Source organism: Notolabrus celidotus, chromosome 3, assembly GCF_009762535.1.
Source record: "Notolabrus celidotus isolate fNotCel1 chromosome 3, fNotCel1.pri, whole genome shotgun sequence".
Lineage (NCBI taxonomy): Eukaryota > Metazoa > Chordata > Actinopteri > Labriformes > Labridae > Notolabrus > Notolabrus celidotus.
The window spans coordinates 39876997-39896335 of record NC_048274.1 but is presented as its reverse complement, the minus strand read 5'-3'; the positions used below and the strand labels follow the sequence as shown (position 1 = coordinate 39896335).

General features: G+C 40.8%; 1 protein-coding gene and 1 long non-coding RNA gene across 3 annotated transcripts in view; one reads left to right on the top strand and one right to left on the bottom strand.

Annotated features, from left to right (window-relative positions):
* Positions 1–19339, top strand: part of cemip (cell migration inducing hyaluronidase 1) — a 138339-nt gene that overhangs the window by 86638 nt on the left and 32362 nt on the right. For both annotated transcript variants that reach the window (XM_034680589.1, XM_034680590.1), the window contains exons 15-16: positions 14511–14580; positions 15052–15180. In XM_034680589.1, the coding sequence (XP_034536480.1) occupies positions 14511–14580; positions 15052–15180 (199 nt within the window). The remainder of the gene's footprint in view (positions 1–14510; positions 14581–15051; positions 15181–19339) is intronic.
* Positions 6412–10457, bottom strand: LOC117810663. Its single transcript, XR_004630819.1, has 2 exons — positions 10338–10457; positions 6412–6727 (listed from the first exon to the last, which is right to left on the bottom strand). It is a non-coding gene; the product is annotated as an uncharacterized LOC117810663 (long non-coding RNA).

Below are 19339 nucleotides of genomic sequence, written 5' to 3'. Positions count from 1 at the left end.
CAAAGACGCCTGGAAAAGCAGAATAAGAGACCAGTGGGGAAGAGGGTGGGGAAAGACGAGGTTTAAGATGTGAGCTATGCAGTAAGCTGCTGTGGAGCTTGGCTGCATCTCTTCCCTTCTATTCATATTCATTACCCTAAGCTGCTGCCTTTTTACACATATGCCCATATGGAACTATAATGATATTCTGATTATGCCAAGTGCATGCATGAAGGGAGCTTTGTGAACTCTACAATCAAAAAAGGCAACCACAATATTTCGCAGGTTTATCAAATTATTATTAGGGATGTGAGCACAGGGAGCAAAAATGACGCCAAAGAAGCCAACTTTAAAAACACACTTTCAAAGGTCCAGGAATCCAACTGAAGAATGCTGAAACATATATACAAAAAGGAAATGTGGGGAAGATACTTGTAATAAACTTTGCACAAACTGAGGGCCAACATACACTAACTGTTTGTCTACATACAAACCAGTTGCCTGTACCACGAAGCAGGATTTGCAAGTAGCAAGGTAACTTCTGGGTTAACTTCAAGCGGCAACCTCCGGTCTCAAACTATGAAGCCCATGCGGAAGAGATCCAAGAGATTCAAGAAATTCAAGAGATTCAAAGGTTTTCATTGTCAATTTTCACTGTATATACGAGACATACAGGAAAAACGAGATGCTGTTTCCCTCTTCCAGCTTTTAAATTTCTAAAATTTAAATATAAAATACAATAAAATATAATCAAATACAGTTTTATAAAAACAGCCTATTTACACAGTGCAGGTAGTGCAGTGACAGTTTAAAAATGGAAATGGAAGTGTTATAAACTGCAATTCATTGAGAATCCACTTGAGGCTGGCTCTGGAAGTACAAGAAACCACATACACACCAATTCAAAGAGACGATCTTTACAGCAGAAATAAACATGTTTACAGTCTGGTTGAAAAGACAGCATGGCTCTACATAGCTCATTTCTCTATCAGCACACACTGTACGGGGTGGGGTGGGGGTGGGTGAATTTATCTATAACGCGACAGTTCAGAAGATATTAAGCTTAAGAGTTTTTGCCCAAATAAGGACATGACTGACTTGACTAGGAGGCTCAAACTCCGCCCCTTTATGTCACACTCTGACTGGTTGAGTTCCGCATTTCCAATATGGCTGCCACCGTCGATTTGCTTCAAAACACAATCAGGAACAGATGGGTGATGTCACGGATACTAAGTCCATATTTGACACAGTCTATGGTGAACTCTCATGTTTCAGTTCTCTAAAGGGGGTTCACTTCTTCCACTAAATGTATTGTGCATTGATACCTTTAGATGAAATTAAAGTAATGAAAAAAAAAGATCTGAAACATTTTCACTGTATTTCAGTATTTCCCTTGACCTTATATTTTAAGCCCCAGTGTTCTATTTGTGATCCAGTCCTGGCTCGCCACATATCAAAGTCAGATGCTCCAGAAGGTGTAGTAGTTTGTGAATCAATCATTAATTGTTTTTTCAATATTTAATAAATATGAATAAATAAATAAAAACACAAAGACAATTTTTCCCCTCTTTCTTTTCCAAAGGAAAAGGGAACAATAACGATGACAACACATTTTCTGATTTCTGATTTTATGCTCAAATCAACATTTTGACTCTTGTAAATATGACACAAGTTGAGTGACCCGTTAGTGACTGAACTGGCATGACACCTGGAAGACCAGCGAGTGGAAGGCACGATTCAATCAAAGAGAGTTTTGTTTGTTCCTGTGCAGTGACCAAGTCACTCGAAAGCAGCAAGACATGACCACTGAGCAGATCTCACTTACTTTCAGGTATGTACATTTTTTGTTAATTCATTGTAATAGTCTAGTAATATATGGATATATAGTTTATATAAAAACACACACACACATGCATGCGAGTTCAAACTATGTTGAGGTTTTGACGTGATGATTCCTGCCCCTTTAATGCTGTTTGGCTTAACAGATTCAATGTAGACCAAAGTCTATTTGTGGGTGTGTTTGTGTGTGTACATATTAACATATTACAAAGTAACCATACTTCCCAAACCTTTAAGTTGGTGCTGAAGTGTGTGTGTATGAGTAGTTGCTGAAGTGTGTGTGTGTGTGTGTGTGTGTGTGTGTGAGCGTGTGTGTGTGTGTGTGTGTGTGTGTGTGTGTGTGTGTGTGTGTGTGTGTGTGTGTGTGTGTGTGTGTGTGTGTGCCTGTGTTTGTGCTTTTTTTTGGCTCTAATTTGATCTGACATTATATCATTTGGAACATTCAAGCTAATTTTCTAAAGAAAGTGAATGAATGATGATCTTCATTATACCACCAAGGCTTCAATGCCTTTCACTATGGCTGTGTGAACTAATTGCTACAATCACATTTCATGTTTAATTGTAAATTACATTTTCCAGCAGAAGAGAAGATACTGGCCTTCAAGAAGTTGTAGGTGACATTGAGGAACTTCCTGGAGGCAGTCCAGGGACTTAAAGAAGTGTGGAAGAAGAGTCAAGTGGATTTGCTCCCTCCGGGTTGAAAGAAGTGTGTTGTTGTCAGAGCTGTCTTTGGCGGTCTCGTCTGCAGAGGTTGGTAATGTTTTAGATGAAGTACTTACTATGCTTTGATGGGTGGACATATTTCCACACTAGACTTCTCTGTATGTTCATGTGTGTCCTAACAGACCTTACAAATTATGGATTTTCTTCATATTTGGGCATTGTAATGCAGTTTTTAGAGTCAGCATACTTTCAATTTAAAGGTGACATATCACGCTTTTTTCATCAATATATATTGGTCTAAGAGGTCCCCAAAACATGTCTTTAAAGTTTATGCTCAAAAAACACTTTGAAATCAGATTTTGGTCTGCCTGAAAAACCCTCTTTTTCAGTCCTCCTCAGAACACTCTGTTTTCTCTCTGACCACACCCCCTCAGGAAGTGGATGTGCCTCGGCTCTCCAGCACGTTGATCTAATGTTTACATGTTGGCTGAATATACACGGCTGCTCAGAGATCACGTTACTTCAACCCTCTGAATCTGATCCAGAATCTGATCCTGACGGAGAGGCGCCTGTATCAGGACCTCTCTGAAGGATTGGTCACAGATTTAGTGTTTCTTGTTGTTTTATGTATCAGTATGTCGACGTGTGTCTTGGTACACAGCTACGAACATGTAGCTATGTGGCTATGCTAACTAGCGCTAGCACTTTCTATGATAAATAAAAATCATCCACTAGATCTTCAAATCTGCAGACGTGGGGAGTAAAACCGACCTCTGCCAGAAAGGCAGCGGGACCTTTCTGAACCATTGGTCACAGATTTAGTGTTTCTGGTTGTTTTATTTGTCAGCATGTTGACGTGTGTCTTGGTACACAGCTACAGCTACAGCTACAGCTACAGCTACAGCTACAGCTACAGCTACAGCTACAGCTACAGCTACAGCTACAGCTACGAACATGTAGCTATGTGGCTATGCTAATTAGCGCTAGCACTTATCCATGACAAATAAAAATCATCTACTAGATCTTCAAATCTGCAGACGTGGGGAGTAAAACCGACCTTTGTGTTTATTAAGACAGCCTACAACTAGCATGCCTCCCTCCTAAGCTCCTTGTTAGCACACATGTGTGCAGGGAATGAAAAACGGAGGAGGGATTCAGTATTATTTTATACAGTCTATGGGCTGAACAAGCTCCGAGCTCTGACTCCGTGACAGACCGGATATTGTTGTTACGTAACAAAAACACTGAAGTCTGAAACGGCTGGTTTCACACACATTTATAGAAAGGTGGAGAAATCAGAACAGGGGCAGAATGGATTTTTTTCATTCTCGGGGGGTTTGTAGACATGCCAGGGAAACATATTTCAGGTAGAGAACCATTAAAAAGTCCATTTTGCATGATATGTCACCTTTAAAGGTTGAATTCACAGTTTATCATCAGATTACATGACTGCACAGCATCAATGTTTTGGATGGCTGTTAACTGGACTGGTTACTAATCAGTCACAGTTAAACCATATGTCAGGCTTGTATCAGTGTTAGTAGTGTCCCAGCACATTGTTTAGTTCAAGGATTAAAGAGTTTGTCTCCAACCTGAAACTTGTCATGTGAATGCTGGGACTTTTTACCAGCATTGCTCTACAATCACAAATGCTTATAGAGGCTGAATAGCTAGTCACACAATCATTCTACATTACTCCAAAGTAGATATTTATCCCCTTTACTGTGAATTGTTTCCCAATTTAGTGCAAAAGTATGCTTACATCTCTTAGCTTGGGTTTTATGTCAGATTAATCAACACATAAATAATGCAGTAGCAGAATATTTTTCACAGATCAGCCGTCATCATTTCACAGTGAAAATAACAAACTGTAAAGCGCTATCTCTTAATGTTTTAACAGGTCCTATAGATATGCCACTTTCTTCAACCTGCTGCAGAAGCCTAATTGCTTGTGAGGGATGTACTGAGGAGTGGAGCAGCGCCCACACTTACTTACTACAAAGTGTCGGCTGTGGACTCTGAAGCATTACTGGAAAAGATGAAAGCTGTCCTTGCGACATCGGCCACAAATGTTTGTCTGTACGTAGCTCTTAACCATGTGCTTGTTGAGATCTGTTATTAAAGCGTAACCCACTCCCTTTTTATTGAAGGTTTTGGAACATGGTGGCACATTCATAGGAAAGGCCGCCTCGTACGTCTAAGATTAGAAGGGTTGTGGTGTTTGTTGTGCTTCAATTTTGTGTCTGTAACATCACTTTTCTTCACATCTCACTTTAACTGAGAAACTTATCCTTTAAACTTTAAACATAGCACTGTATCTGTGTTTACTCGCCATGGGTTGCAAAGTTAAATTATTCCATTATGTAAAGAGTTTTTATGTACTTTATACTTGTTACATTTTTTGACATTAAAAGACATGCTGAGTTCTGAACACACTTAGAATTTATTTCTACTAAAATTGAATTCACAATACTCAACTCAACTCAACTCAACTTTATTTATAAAGCACTTTAAGAACAACAGCAGTCGGACACAAAGTGCTGTACAGAAACATAATGGATAAAAACAAACAATAAAATCATAAAATCAATAAGAACAATAAGATAAAATAAAGTTAAAAAATAAAAATAAAAATAAAAAGGCACTGAAACAAGAGCAGGGTCTCATGCTGAGTCGAAAGCCAGGGAATAAAAATGGGTTTTAAGACGACTTTTAAAAGTGGACAGTGAGGGGGCTTGTCTGACGGCTAAAGGAAGATCGTTCCACAGTTTGGGAGCAGCGACAGAAAAAGCCCTATCCCCCCTGAGCTTCCGCTTGGACCTCGGTACCTCCAGGAGCAGCTGATCAGCTGACCTGAGGCACCGAGCAGGGGCGTAGAGATGGATCAGCTCAGAGAGGTAGGGCGGGGCGAGACCATTTAAAGATTTAAAAACAAATAAAATAATCTTAAAATGGACTCTAAAATGCACAGGCAACCAGTGGAGGGAGGCTAAAATGGGCGTTATGTGCTCCCTTTTACGTGCTCCAATTAATACCATACAATACAATACCACAAAGATTGTAATTTCACAACAATCTGAGCTCAGATCCTTTATGAGTATCACAGAGACAAGTAGTACAAAGCAGGCAAAGGGTATCAAGCAGTTACCCAAAGCTGAATGAAAATAAACAAGTAAGGGATCGTGTATGGTTAGCAGGTAGTTATAGGAAATAGAATCCTGACAGGGTGAGACAAGACCCAGATGCATCTATTTTTCATAGACATTATCCCGTTTATTACCCGGCTACTTATTTAAAATACAAACGTGGCAAAAACTTGGTCAAAAGATTATTTTATTGATGATTAAATGATTTATGTACACAGTTTTTTAAAAAGTCTCAGTGATTCTGGCAGTTAACCTGTTGCAGTCGATTTAACATTAAACTGTCCTCAGTCTGCTCTCCTTCTCTGAGCTCTGCAGATCACATCTGCTATCATCCCCAACGCTCATGGTTTAAGTTTCTTTGTAGCAACAGGAACATAAAGTTGCTCTCACCTGCTCGTCTCCACATTGTTTTGATGTGAACAGAAACTAATGGTTTTAACCTCACCTTACCGATGAGCTATGGTGTCAACAAGCAGAACCAAAAAGTGTCTGAACTCTTTTCCGTGGATTGATTTGACATGATGTGTGATCAGTTTGCCTCTGGTGTTGCTCACGTTGGTGGATGTTAATTACTGTTGTCAAGGTTTTTGACCAATCAGAATCAAGCATCATACACAACCAAAAGATCTGTAAGAAAGCTGAGTAATAAGCTAGATTAGCTTACACACACCAAGTGTGAACTACTAGCATCATGCACATATCTCTGTTATATTGACGAGTTAAAACAGGACCTACCAAAAACAAAAAAAAAGATCAGTGGACCTGAGAGCGGGAGTCAGACACATTGAAAGGTTGTAAAGGGGATTTATTACAGAAATCAAAGTAAGCTGATAGGAATATTGTGAACAGAGTTCTTCCAGACGTTGCTGGGTGGCAGTGGAGGTGCTTAGAAAGCAGGATGAGCAAAAAACACGACACACTTGCATGAAAGCTTGCAAGCACTAGAGAGCTGTGATACTGCTGAGAAGCTGACATGAACTGGCAGCTTACTGGAGCATGAGCTTGATCTTTAGAGCAGCCACTGGTTACCACAGATGAGCGACAGCTGCAGGTAATTAGAGCAGACACCTCCACACACTACGCCTCCACCAGCCACTGCACTGCAAAACAAAACCCAAAGTCTTACCAACAGAAAATAACCAAACCCCCAACAAAATACAAATGAAAACAGCAGAAACCACCAGAAACTGAAAATACTCATAACAAAAAATAAACAGTATAAACACGAGAGACCAAACCAGAAACCTTTCTTAAAATGACTCGTGGGTAAAACTGCTTTCCAGTTTCTTTAAAAAAAAAAAAAATGTTTTCAGTTTCTAACAACCTTATCATTGGCTGTACCTACAAACACCACCGGACCTGGTTTCCCATGACCAGTCTGCATGACTCTGACAAGTCAGATTTGGCTCACCTGGCATACCACTGTGTATTTATTTATGGTTTATTTGTTAGGGGCAGATACAATATACATAGACAAACTGAACAGCCATCCCATGCAAGTATCAGTGTTTGTAGCAAATGCTTATTTGCAACACCTGTCCTAGAAGGGCTTTTAGGGAGTAAACTATTAAAACAGTAATGATACAATAAAACACACATTTGTCAATGACAGAACATGAAGAAAATTAGACATGAGAGCATGTTTGTTGCTAAATGAACCAGGATTTGGTGACTGTCTAAAACCTGGTGAAATGTGTAATGAGTTTCAAGTGATCAGGAAGAGAGCTGCAGGCTTGAACTCTTTCACAGAGAGAGCTGTTTGAGAAAATGATGTTTTGCAGAGTAAGACTTTAGAGTCGCCACTTAAAGCTGCTCTGGTGGATCTGCTACAGCTCTGTAGTCTCTTTATGTGTTTGCAGAAAGGTTGAGGGGCAAGACCTTTTCAACATTTGAACACAAACTTTATAAAATGGACATCACTAAAATGACTGAAACTTAAAACTTTGGATTTACTTAAAATGTGACAGTGGTGATGTCTAATTGATTTTTATCCAGGATTTTGAAAGCCTGATTGTCAAGGCTCTCTGAGGATTTGATTTGTGACTGGTTTCATGGAACCAGGCTGTTAAACCATAGGACATATGTGAAATTCTAATCATATTCATAAATAAAAAGGCAAAGTCTGTCAAACTGTTTCTTATCATCTTAAAACAGCAGAGATTAGCCTTAATTATTTTGCAGATCGTTTTAACATGACTTTTAAAATGTAACTGAGAGTCTAAAATTATCCCCAAATACTTCATCTCTGTTACTTGTTCAATTCATTCACCTTGAATCCTAACATGCAGTGGTTCTGTTGTAGGGAACTTTTTAATGGAGAAACAGATTGGCTTGGTTTTCTTTGTGTTTAATGTCAAACAGGAGGCATCAAGCCAAGCTGATATATTTTGTAAGCTGTTGGTTAACTTTTCTGCAACAGCACCACAGGTTTCACCTGGTACATGAACCATCAGCTCACATCTGGAGACCTATACCAGGCATATGTTTGGTAGGTCATCAATGTACCAACATATATCCTCCATATTGAGCAATTCTTGGTCCAGCAGGTGAACCAGATCCTGTTTCAGTGGATAATTATATTTAATATGAGCAAAAGTGGAAACAGAATACTATTTCTATAAATTAGATAACATGCTTTTAGCCAAACATTGTAAGTTATTTTATTTATTTATTTTTCTTTATTTAACCAGATGAGACGCATTGAAATCAAGACCTTTTACAAGGGCAACCTGGCAGAGGTCAGCAGCACACGTCAAAATAAATAGTACAGTTCAATAAGAATGGAGCATGTATACAGACAGTGTGTAGAAACAATCAATCATTTAAAAGTGCAACTAATTTGCAATTCATGAACACAAAACAGCATTTTTAAGAACACAGGCACTGTTCAGTGGTCTGTCTCTTTCAAGATAGAGCCAAAGGAAGTGAAATAAAATCAGACACTTTCAAGTTCTTCTGGAGTTTATTCCAAGCAGTAGGAGCAGCAAAACTGAACGCTCTCTCACCCAACTCTGTCCGAACACGGGGAACGCACATTTGTAAGATGTCACAGGAGCGCAGGGCATAGTGGCTTTTAGATCTTTGTGGGTACACACACACAGATAAGTTGGGACCAAGCTAAGAAGAGATTTCTAAATCAGACGTAGCCTGTGAGTCTGCCTGCGTACACTCAAGGATGACCAGTCAGCTTTGACATAAAGTTTGCAGTGATGAGTGAGGCGTGTGCAACCCGTGACAAACCTCAGAGCACAGTGATACACACTATTTAAAGACTGAAGCTCCCAAATACAAAACATCACCGCAATCTATCAGAGGCAGAAAAGTTGTAGATATGAGAAGTTTCCTATCTCTGAGGGAGAAACAGGATTTATTCCTGAAGAAGGAACCTAGTTTCACCTTAATTTTGGAGACCAGGCTGGGTATATGAGCTTTAAACGAAAGCTCCCGATTGAAAATAAAACCCAAGTATTTATACTTAGTGACGAGATCTATGGGTTTCCCTTGTGAAGTTACGACCAAGTGGACGTTTTCTGGGGACTCTCTTGAGTTAGAGAAAAGCATTAGTTTGGTTTTGTCTGCATTATATGTGATCAGTAGAACAAAACTTATTCAAGAGATAGTTGTGTGCACATAAAGCTGGCTGTCAGTGTTGAGACAGCTTCTCTTACACATACAGAGCCAGGTAAAAACTCTCAGCTGTGATCTACTCTGAACTGATCCCACATCCCGCTGTTGGCACCTGCTGCTCTGTGATGAAACACAATGATTAAGTTTAGATTGTTACACACTGAAGTCATGACAAGAGAAATACAGATACTTTTTTAACATTCACTGTTGCAGCCAATTCTGCTATAATGATAAGACAGTGTCTGACTAGATGTGCCTCTCCTGAAGGAAGTACAACAACAACAGAGAGACAGAGACAACATAGAGGGGTGGGGACTGGAAAAGAGAGAACATGAAGGAAAAGAAGTCTTAGAAATAATCGAGAAATAAAAATAAACAGAGTGGGAAACAGCAGGGGGAGAGTGATGGACAGATTCAAAAGAAAGAGAGGAAGACATAAAAAAAAAGTCACATTTGGAAGTAACCTTACACCAATCAAGTTCAACTGAGGGTAAAATAATGAGAGGGGGAGAGAAAGAGAGAAAGCAGTTGAATGGGGCTGGATAGATGAAAAGAGAGATAGATAAGGCGAACATAAAAGGAGTAGAGTTTGGAGGTTGACATGTACTGAAGTGGAAAAAAATGACAGAAGAGTGAAAATGAAGTTATGGAGAGTGAGAAAAAGCAACTGAATAGAGATGGATAGATTAAAAGAGAGAGAAGAAAGATGAGTGGAGTATTTCAATAGTAGTAGGTGATGGACGAAACAGACAGAATGAGAAAAAACAGGAATGCACTTAAATGGTGAGGAAGGAAGCAAACGAAAGAGAGGAAACAACACAAGTAGGGTATGGAAGATGCTTCAGACATAGTATTAGTTATAGAGGTTTATGAAGAGAGCCACAGACACACGAGGAGACAAAGGCCGACCTACCTACCTGGAAAGAAAAATGACACTTTCATACCCTGACCCCTCGCTTCAACCTCAAACGTGTATGACCTCAAACTTGAACTGAACCTGTCTTCTACCTTGTAAGCAGCTGGGTTGCTAGGATCTGCACCTTGAGTGTAAACAACACACAACAGAAATAAAATCTGACTTACCTTATCTATTGATGACTGTGGTGGAGGTGGGGCACGGTGCAGGCTCAGCTGCAGGGGAGAGAAGGGAGGGAGTGGTTTGTTGGAGCAGTGTCAGGGCTAATTGGCACAGGTGTTACCTCTTGACTGATTGCTCTCTTCTCACCTGCAGTAGCATGCTGAATCTGACTCACACAGACGCAGAGAGCCAGAGGAGCAGGGCTGTACTTTTCTGGAGAACATTTTTAGTTGGAAAGACAAGAAGAGTTCAGTTTGGGAGAGCTCGACTAACCGAGCAAGCTTCCAAGAGAAGTGTGTTCATGTTGATGAGTGTGTGTGAGAAATTAAAGTCTCAAGAACGTCTACCTGGTGAAACGTTGGCTGTTTTCAAACCGCCTACTATACTAGCAGTACATACTGATTTGGCCAGAATTCAGTATGTAGTAAGTAGTATGTGAACAAGAGGTTCTCCTCATTGGCACCAAATCCACTCTATCCAAATCCAACAGCTTCTCCCTCACCATTGATAACTCCTCCGTCTCACCCTCCCCCCAGGTTAAGAGTCTGGGTGTCATCCTTGACAGCACATTATCCTTTCAATCACACATCAATAACATCACCCGGACTGCCTACTTCCATCTTCGTAACATCAATCGTCTCCGCCCCTCCCTCCCCCCCCACACTGCCGCCATCCTTGTCCACAGCCTTGTCACTTCCCGTCTGGACTACTGCAACTCTCTCCTCTTCGGCCTCCCTCACAAATCCCTCCATAAACTCCAACTGGTCCAGAATTCAGCTGCCCGTATCATTGCCCGAACCCCCTCCATCCACCACATCACTCCTGTCCTCCAACAGCTCCACTGGCTCCCTGTTCAGTTCTGTATTCAGTTCAAAGTCCTTCTGTTGACATTCAAGACCATCCACAACCTCGCCCCCCCATATCTGTCCGACTTCCTCCATGTTCCCACTCCCTCCCGCTCCCTCAGATCCTCTTCCTCCATACACCTGTCTGTCCCCTCCGCCCGTCTCACCACTATGGGGAGCCGAGCATTCAGCCGCTCTGCTCCCCGTCTCTGGAACTCATGACCACCTCAACTCAGAAACACAGATTCTGTCCCCCATTTCAAATCACAGCTCAAAACACATCTGTTCAAAACCGCCTACTCCGTCTGACTCCAATTGAACTGTCATTATGTTATTGTTTCTATTTTCTCTTACCACTTTGTTAGTTTATATTGTTTTCATTTTTGACTTTGATTTTGTTTCCTTTAATGTAAATTCATGTATGTATATATTTATATCTGTGCGGTGTCCTTGAGTGCAGAGAAAGGCGCCTTTAAATCAAATGTATTATTATTATTATTAAGAGCAAAATCTGCAGTATGCCAAAACTCCCCGGATGTCTACTGATTCGGGAACATTTCACAGTCTGCATCGGACCAGTCTGCCTCACGTACTGTTTCCCATAATGCACAGCGCTCGTTCCGATTTTTCTTTTTCCTCCTTTCTTGACGGGAGGAAATCCATTTTTATGTGCTGTGGAAGTTATCAAATCACATATAAACCACTTACTAACTTTTTAAATCCTAAGTGATGCTACAGAAGCAGTTTATCCATCAGCTTGGCCGTCGTTTACTTCTGCTTTCCGAAACCGAATATCTAGTGACGTCTGGCCCAGCGTACTGCAACACAGATCCAACAGAACAGACATATTACAGACTAAATTCAAAAGCAGTATGTAGTAGGCAGTACCTACTGCCTACTACATTAGTAAGTAGTATGTAGCTGGCCGTTTTGGAAACAGCCGTTGTCTTGTTGTGCTGAGGTGAACTCTTGAGGACGGTTTCATGGTACAGTGATGGAATTGCTTGTTTTGGAAATCTCCACGTGTTTTCCTACTTTCTAAAAGTTCCGTCAAAACTGGCACAATTCTCCAGCATGACCATGATGTCAAAACCAGCTCATCTTTTTAAGAATACTAATTCTGCAAAGGGTTTGTTTTAATATCTTTAGTACAGTCACCTCATGCCATACCACTTGTATCAAATGAAAAAAAAGTTTGTTTTCTGATTTTTTTACATTTTTGCTTGGAGCACAAAATCAGATTCTGGAAAACAAGTAGTTATCCATTTCTCTGTCAGGTTTCTCAGTTTTTTTTTAATTCTTGGTTTAATATTGAATAATCAATCACTCTCAATCAATCAATCTTTATATGTACAACGCACAATAACAACAAACGTTATCTCAAGACACTTTTACAGACAGAGCAGGTCTAGACCACTCTATGTCAAATTATGGTGACCCAACACCAAGACAGGATACTATCCAGTCCCCTCTTACTGACAGGACTCAGTCTGATCTCATCTTAAAACAACATGAGCATTGCACCTCACAGTATTTAGCAAGTTACAGTGGCAAGGACAATTTCCTTCTAACAGGCAGAAACCTCCAGCAGGACCAGACTCATGTTAGACAGCCATCTGCCTCGAACAAGTTTGGGTTGGAAAGAAGGATAGAGGAGAATGAGAGAGAGAGAGAGAGAGAGAGAGAGAGAGAGAGAGAGAGAGAGAGAGAGAGAGAGAGAGAGAGAGAGAGAGAGAGAGAGAGAGATAGAGAGAGAGAGAGAGAGAGAGAGAGAGAGAGAGAGAGAGAGAGAGAGAGAGAGAGAGAGAGAGAGAGAGAGAGAGAGAGAGAGAGAGAGAGAGAGAGAGAGAGAGTGATGATAGTGATGAGTCTAAGCCTATAGCAGCTTAAATAAGAGCTGGTCAAAGCCTGCGTCAGCTTAAACTATAAACTGTATCAGAAAGGAAAGTTTTAACTGACTTTAACTGGCTACTAGATGATTCCAAAGGAGAGGGGCCTGATAACTGAAGGTTCTACCTCCCATACTACTTTTAGAGACTTTAGGTAGGACCAGCAGGCCTGCATGTTGGGAGCGTAGTGTTCTAGAGGGGTAATAGGGCACTATGAGCTCTTTAAGATATGAAGGTTTCTGATCAGTAAGAGCTTTGTAGGTCAGAAGAAGGATTTTAAATTCTAGTCTAGATTTTATAGGGAGCCAGTGTAGAGAAGCTAACACTGGAGAGATGTGCTCTCTCTTCATAGTTCTAGTCAGTACTCGAGCTGCAGCGTTTTGGACCAGCTGAAGAGTCTTTAGAGACTTATTAGGGAATATTAAAGGAAGTAATGAGACACAGATTCATGTATAAGACACCCTGATGGATCCGACGGGAGTCTTCTGTGTGAATGTAACATGTAGACTAAAGCCCTAAGTGGCCTAAGTGTTAAGACTACGAGGAAGATGCTTTTTAAATGCTGTCTAACATTCACAAGATATTGTAACATGTAGTGACTATAGTCTCATCAGCTCAGTTATTTTTTTTGTTGCTCCCATTTCTCAGCTCTCAGTTATTCCCTGAAAGATGGCCTCCACATCGCTCAATTCCTGACAAGCCTGACATGAGGAACATTGGGTTACTACTGTTAAACAAGCACAGTTTGGATCATTTAAACTACTTTAGTTAGAATAAGTATAGAATAACTCAGTGCAGCATTCAGAAACACTGGGTAGCTAATCTTGTGACATTAAGTGTTGCTGCTGAGGTGCACTGTGTCTAAAGACTTTTACCCTCTTCAACATGTGGAGCTAATATCAAACAAGAAATGGGACAGAACAATTGGACATGGTCTTTTAGTCTAAAACGGTCAGTACTTCATCAAAAGTTTGTGACATGGGACAGATATCTGAAGTGAGTTTCTGTCAGACCGGTTTCATAGATCCCGACTAAGAAGCTAAAGAATTGATCCATCCTTGTTTTGTATCTGTCTGGCTTGTCTAAACCAGTCTCAAGCTAGAGGCACAGACAGATATTTCAGGTATTGGATTTTTTGTGAAACAGGGACATGTATCAGTGCAGAGTACAAATATTTTGAAAGACAAGTTGAGGAAAAACTGGAAGGTTCCTTTACGACAGCTGATAGCTGATATGGAGATTTGACAGATTTGAGCTTCTCTTGAATCCCACATAGTCTATTTATGTAACAGCAGAGCTTTATTTTGTCTCCTTCATTTCCTGCTCCTCTCTGTTCATGGACACTGCTCACACTTTATTCACTACGACATCCCAGGAAGGATCCAAGACCAATCCACTAACACAACTCTACTCTCCTTTCCCTCTATTTTCTACTTCTCTCCAGTGCAACTTCAACTTTCTGGATCGCCAACCCCAATAACAACCTCATCAACTGTGCTGCTGCAGGCTCAGAGGTGAGTTCCTCCGCCTCCCCCAAGGAGGTTTGTCTCATTACCAAGCTGCCAGGTCAGATTAATCGATGTGTACTCCTATTAACTTCTGATTCAAGCAGACAACAGACCGAGGCACTGCCACAGTCTCACTACGATAAATCGCCAATTATGATCCTACTAGTGAAAATATAAAGAATACATCCTTTGGAAAGAAGTCTCATCAGTCCTTGCTGATGTAATGGCTCTGTGAGGGAGAGCGTGTAGTGAGCGGGTTGTTACATGAAACAGAATCTCTGCAGGGTCTGCTTTGTGTCAGGGTCTTTCCTCACCCTGTCAGGATTCTGTTTCGCATAATGACCCGCTCACTATACATTACCTGCTTATTGCCCAACTACCTGTTCCATTTTTGTGCTCTCTAAAGAGCAAAGATATCCTCTATGTTGTTCATCAGTAACAGACTCTCTTTGAGCATGTTTCTGTGTGATCCTTCAGGAAACAGGTTTCTGGTTCATCTTCCACCACGTTCCTACAGGCCCCTCAGAGGGCCTCTACTCTCCAGGACACACTGAACACACACCCATGGGCCAGTTCACCAACAACAGAGCCCACTCCAACTACAGGGTGAGTCTGATGACACAGGTACGGGGGACACCAGCCCTGTGCGTTCTTGAGTCCAAACACAAGTTTTACATTGGGGTTATTTACACTATGACAGAAGAGTGGTCCTCTTAATCTAAACTAATGACAAATTCTGATGACAAAGTCTATGGATTCAGACTATAAGATTATAGTAAGACTGTTCTTGTAACTACACCAGTGTGTTTCTGTTTTACCTCGACAAGTTTCATCTACAAACTTCCTGCAGTCATCCTTGGAACAGTCACATGATGTTGCTCTGACTCATCTGTCAGCTGATATATAGAGGTTTGGTCGTCCTACCTGAAGCAGCAGGACGACCACGCCCATTGTTGTCCAACAGTCTTAAGACAGCATCCTAGGTATGTGATGAAGCATCGTACACGTGCAATAAAGCAAAAAGGGGACCAAGGCAACTTCAAATCAGCCACCTCAGACCACTGCAAGAGAGAAAACCACATCATGGACTGGGAAAAGGCCATCCTCTCAAAGAGCGGCAGATACCGGCGCTGTATAATGCAGTAGAGATCAGGAAGTGGGCCTACATGCTGGGACCATAGACTGTATATAAAATGGGCAGCGTTGCTCCGCCTTTCCAGTTGTGCAGATTTGAAGCCAAAAAAAACCTGTTCCAATGCGCAGCCATTGTGCAGCCAGAGTCTGCGCTGTAGATAATTTCTGTGGTTGCCATGGTAACGAGCTCCACCCTACAGCGTAGCGTCACAAGATCCTTTGGAGTTTCTCTCTACATCGGCTGTAAATCAAAGCTAACCCGGTGGTAAAACCCCGTTTTTTAACCTCTAATAACTAACGAAGAAGAAACTTTTCAGGAAAAAGAGGCCTTGAACACAAAACAGTCAAATAATGACTACATATCACCACAGCATACGGATGGGAGAAACATTCCTACCACGTTTATTTAGCCAGCCACCAGGGGGCAGACGCTTTGGTGTAAGCTTCACTTCCAGCCGAGCGAGCTGCACCCCTGGCTGTGACACACTCGGGATGCTGTCCTAAGACTGTCAGACAACAGGGGGCATTTTTGTCCTGTTGCTTCAGGTAGGACGACCAAACCTCTGTAAATTTAGCTGACAGACAATGTCACAGCAACATCAACATGATCAGGATACTAATTAGGGTTGACCCCGACTAAGGATTTGCTTAGTGGAATCTGATTCATCAGATTTTGCCCATAGTGGATGAATAGTGGAATGTTTGTTGTTTTTCTTTATTGACCCAAAGTCTGCATGATGGTGACCACATGACAATATTACACATAACCCTTTACAATTAAGAGACTCATAGCTTAAAGTAAAAGGGACAACAGAATATTATAAGTATAAAACTTAGATTTTTTAAATCTATATTACAAAAACAACGAGGTGATGAAGGAGAGAAAACTCAAATAAGACCACCATCCATTAAACATGGAACAACGCTCCACTATAGAGTAAGGAATCAGGAGATATTTAAACAGTGTTCACACAGAGGAGAGCAGCACTGTGGAGGGTAGTTTGTCCAACTTAAGACTAAACATGTTTATAATGTTCAAAATCAAACCTGAACCAGCTAAAGGGTTTTTAAATCTCTTAACAGAACCTTTTAAAACAGTCTTTCATCTCGTCTTTGTCCGCTTGAGTCTTTTCAAATTGTACATGAGGAAAACCATCGTGTGTACGGGCAGAAGAGCGCTCCTGTCTTTGTTGACTGTATAAATCCTGTCTTTGAGAATATCCTCTCTGATGATGTGGAGGTGGATGGGATGCTGTGGATTGTTTTTGAGGCTTCAGACAGCTTTGGGTATTCCTCCTCGTTCTTTTGGCCCCGTACAGTTTTTGTGTGGTCCAGTAATCCTTGATCTCACAGCCCTCTTCATGAAGCTGCTCCTCATCTTCATCACTAGTTTTTAGGATCAACTGAAGTTTTATTTCCTGACATTTTGAGCTACCATGAACGTAGAAAGATTTAAAGACCAGCTGAGGTACGTCTGCTCCACAGGTCCCGCTAAATGGTCCACCTTTAATTACCAGGGGAGATTTAATTACCACTTTAAGGAGATTTAACACTTCAAGAGCTGTTCTCAGAATTACATTAAATAAGTCTATATTTATATCAAAACAGGATATATGAGACACTATTTTTACAGGAAACAGGAAAATAATGTAAAATGAGACATTGAGCACCCCCATGGTTTGAATGGAATGATCCATGTTTCATATGCAAATATTCCACTATGAGATTGGCAGTCGACTAAGGCTCGTTAGAACGAATCATCCAATATTCGACTATTTGGGGTCACCCCTAATACTAATGCTGCTTTGATTTTCTCATCCTGTAATAAGAAACTCATTTGAAAGTTTCTACTTTGTGTAAGGACAATACTAAAGAAAGAAGGGGCCATTCAAGTCTCCTGTCATAAAAAGAAAAGATAAAAACACTCTTCATGTAAACATCATGAAACCCCTCAACATGTCAAGCTTTTATTTATTTTGTTTTGGAGATGCGTCTCACAGAGTGTTTATGTCTTCATTGATAAGTGCTGGTTCTCAAAATGTCTAACAGGAGGAATAGTCATGACTGTTCAAGTGTCCCTGATGACTGTTTGTCATCAGGTTTGAAATCTCTGTTGTTTCTGCAAGTGTGACAATCACTGCACTCTGAAGCTGATGCGGTAAACATCAGTGTATGTGAGACTCCCCTCTTCCACTGTTGTTCCAGAGACTTTTTAAATGTGTCACAGTATTTTTGAATTATTGATGCATCCCTGAGGGTACAGGAAAGAGTACAGTGTGGGATAAGAAGTGCTGAGAGATAAAGATAGTGAAAAGGTGAACAGTGAGAATAAAGAAGAGGAAACAAGGAAAGTGACTCACTGAAGAGGCCGGGCGAGCGTTGAATGACCTGAGGCCTCAGTCCCAGCTCAAGCAGAGGGAGTCAGGGAGATATACCAAGCACTGCAGAGTGTTTATAATAACCATAAAGTGTCTTTTGTTATCTCTTTACTCTCTCTTCCACCAAAAGTGTTCTTTGTGTTAGCTCACTCTACCTCTTTGTCTTCACTTTAAATTTGGATCATCCTAATGGGAGCGTAACTCGTGTCACGCCGCCGTCATAGGATGTTAAAAGAAGAGAGGTTGTTCCAGGTCTGCAGGCTGGACTCACACAAGTGTGTTTATTACACCGAGACATTGAACATGTCTGATGATCTGTATTATATATCAATCAGTATTTTATGTTAAAACAAGAAATGGTGTTTCCCAAACTAGTTCGCGGCTAGTTATCTTTGGGACAGTTGCTGGATGATGATATCAGGCATTAAAACGTTCACCCAAAAGTTGCTCCCTGGGACAGTGAGGCGACTGTCTTCATCCAAGTGACGCCTAACTTTTCTAGAGCAAGAGTGGCAGACTAAGCCTCATCAAATTGCTCTCTAAACTCCATCAAAACACTGATTGGGTTTTGGAGTAGAGTAGGAGCATTTATTTCATCGGCAGATCTTCTGTTTTTTCTCACAGCATTCACCTGCTGGAGTTCACCGATGTGTTTATTTCCCTCCTCCACAAAAACCTCCAACTCCATGACTTCAAACTTCATTTATCACTTAAGGCCACTCTGTTCTCTCAAACTCTCCATGGTGACAGCCGATAGCACACGCAAAATCCTCGTAAAATAGGGCGGTCCACACCACTTTTGCAATCGTTATCATTTGCGCACGCAGTCTTAGTAGATCACCCGCAACACGCCCAGAAATAACACGTGCAAAATGATTATTTGCACACGCAAATTAGCGCTCGTGATTTGGGATCTTAGTAGATCAGGCCCTCTTATCTTTCTTACTCCTATTTTATTATTGATTTTAGTTTTTATCCAACTAATTCACTGTCTTAAATTTCATTAGATTATTTTATCTGATTGCTTTAATTAGTATTTTTTTTCTTTTATTATTTTAATGTTCCTAATTCATCCTTTGCACTTTTTCTAATTTTCCCAATGTGATGTCATCCTTTTACTCTGAAAATCTCTTTTATTGCCCTTTTAATGCTTTTATTTACTTCTCCATTTTAATCTTTTTTGTATGTGTGTGTACTTTTCAAAAGAAGAAGCTGTGATTCTCTTGATTTAGCAGCTTGTAACAGTAGTCTTC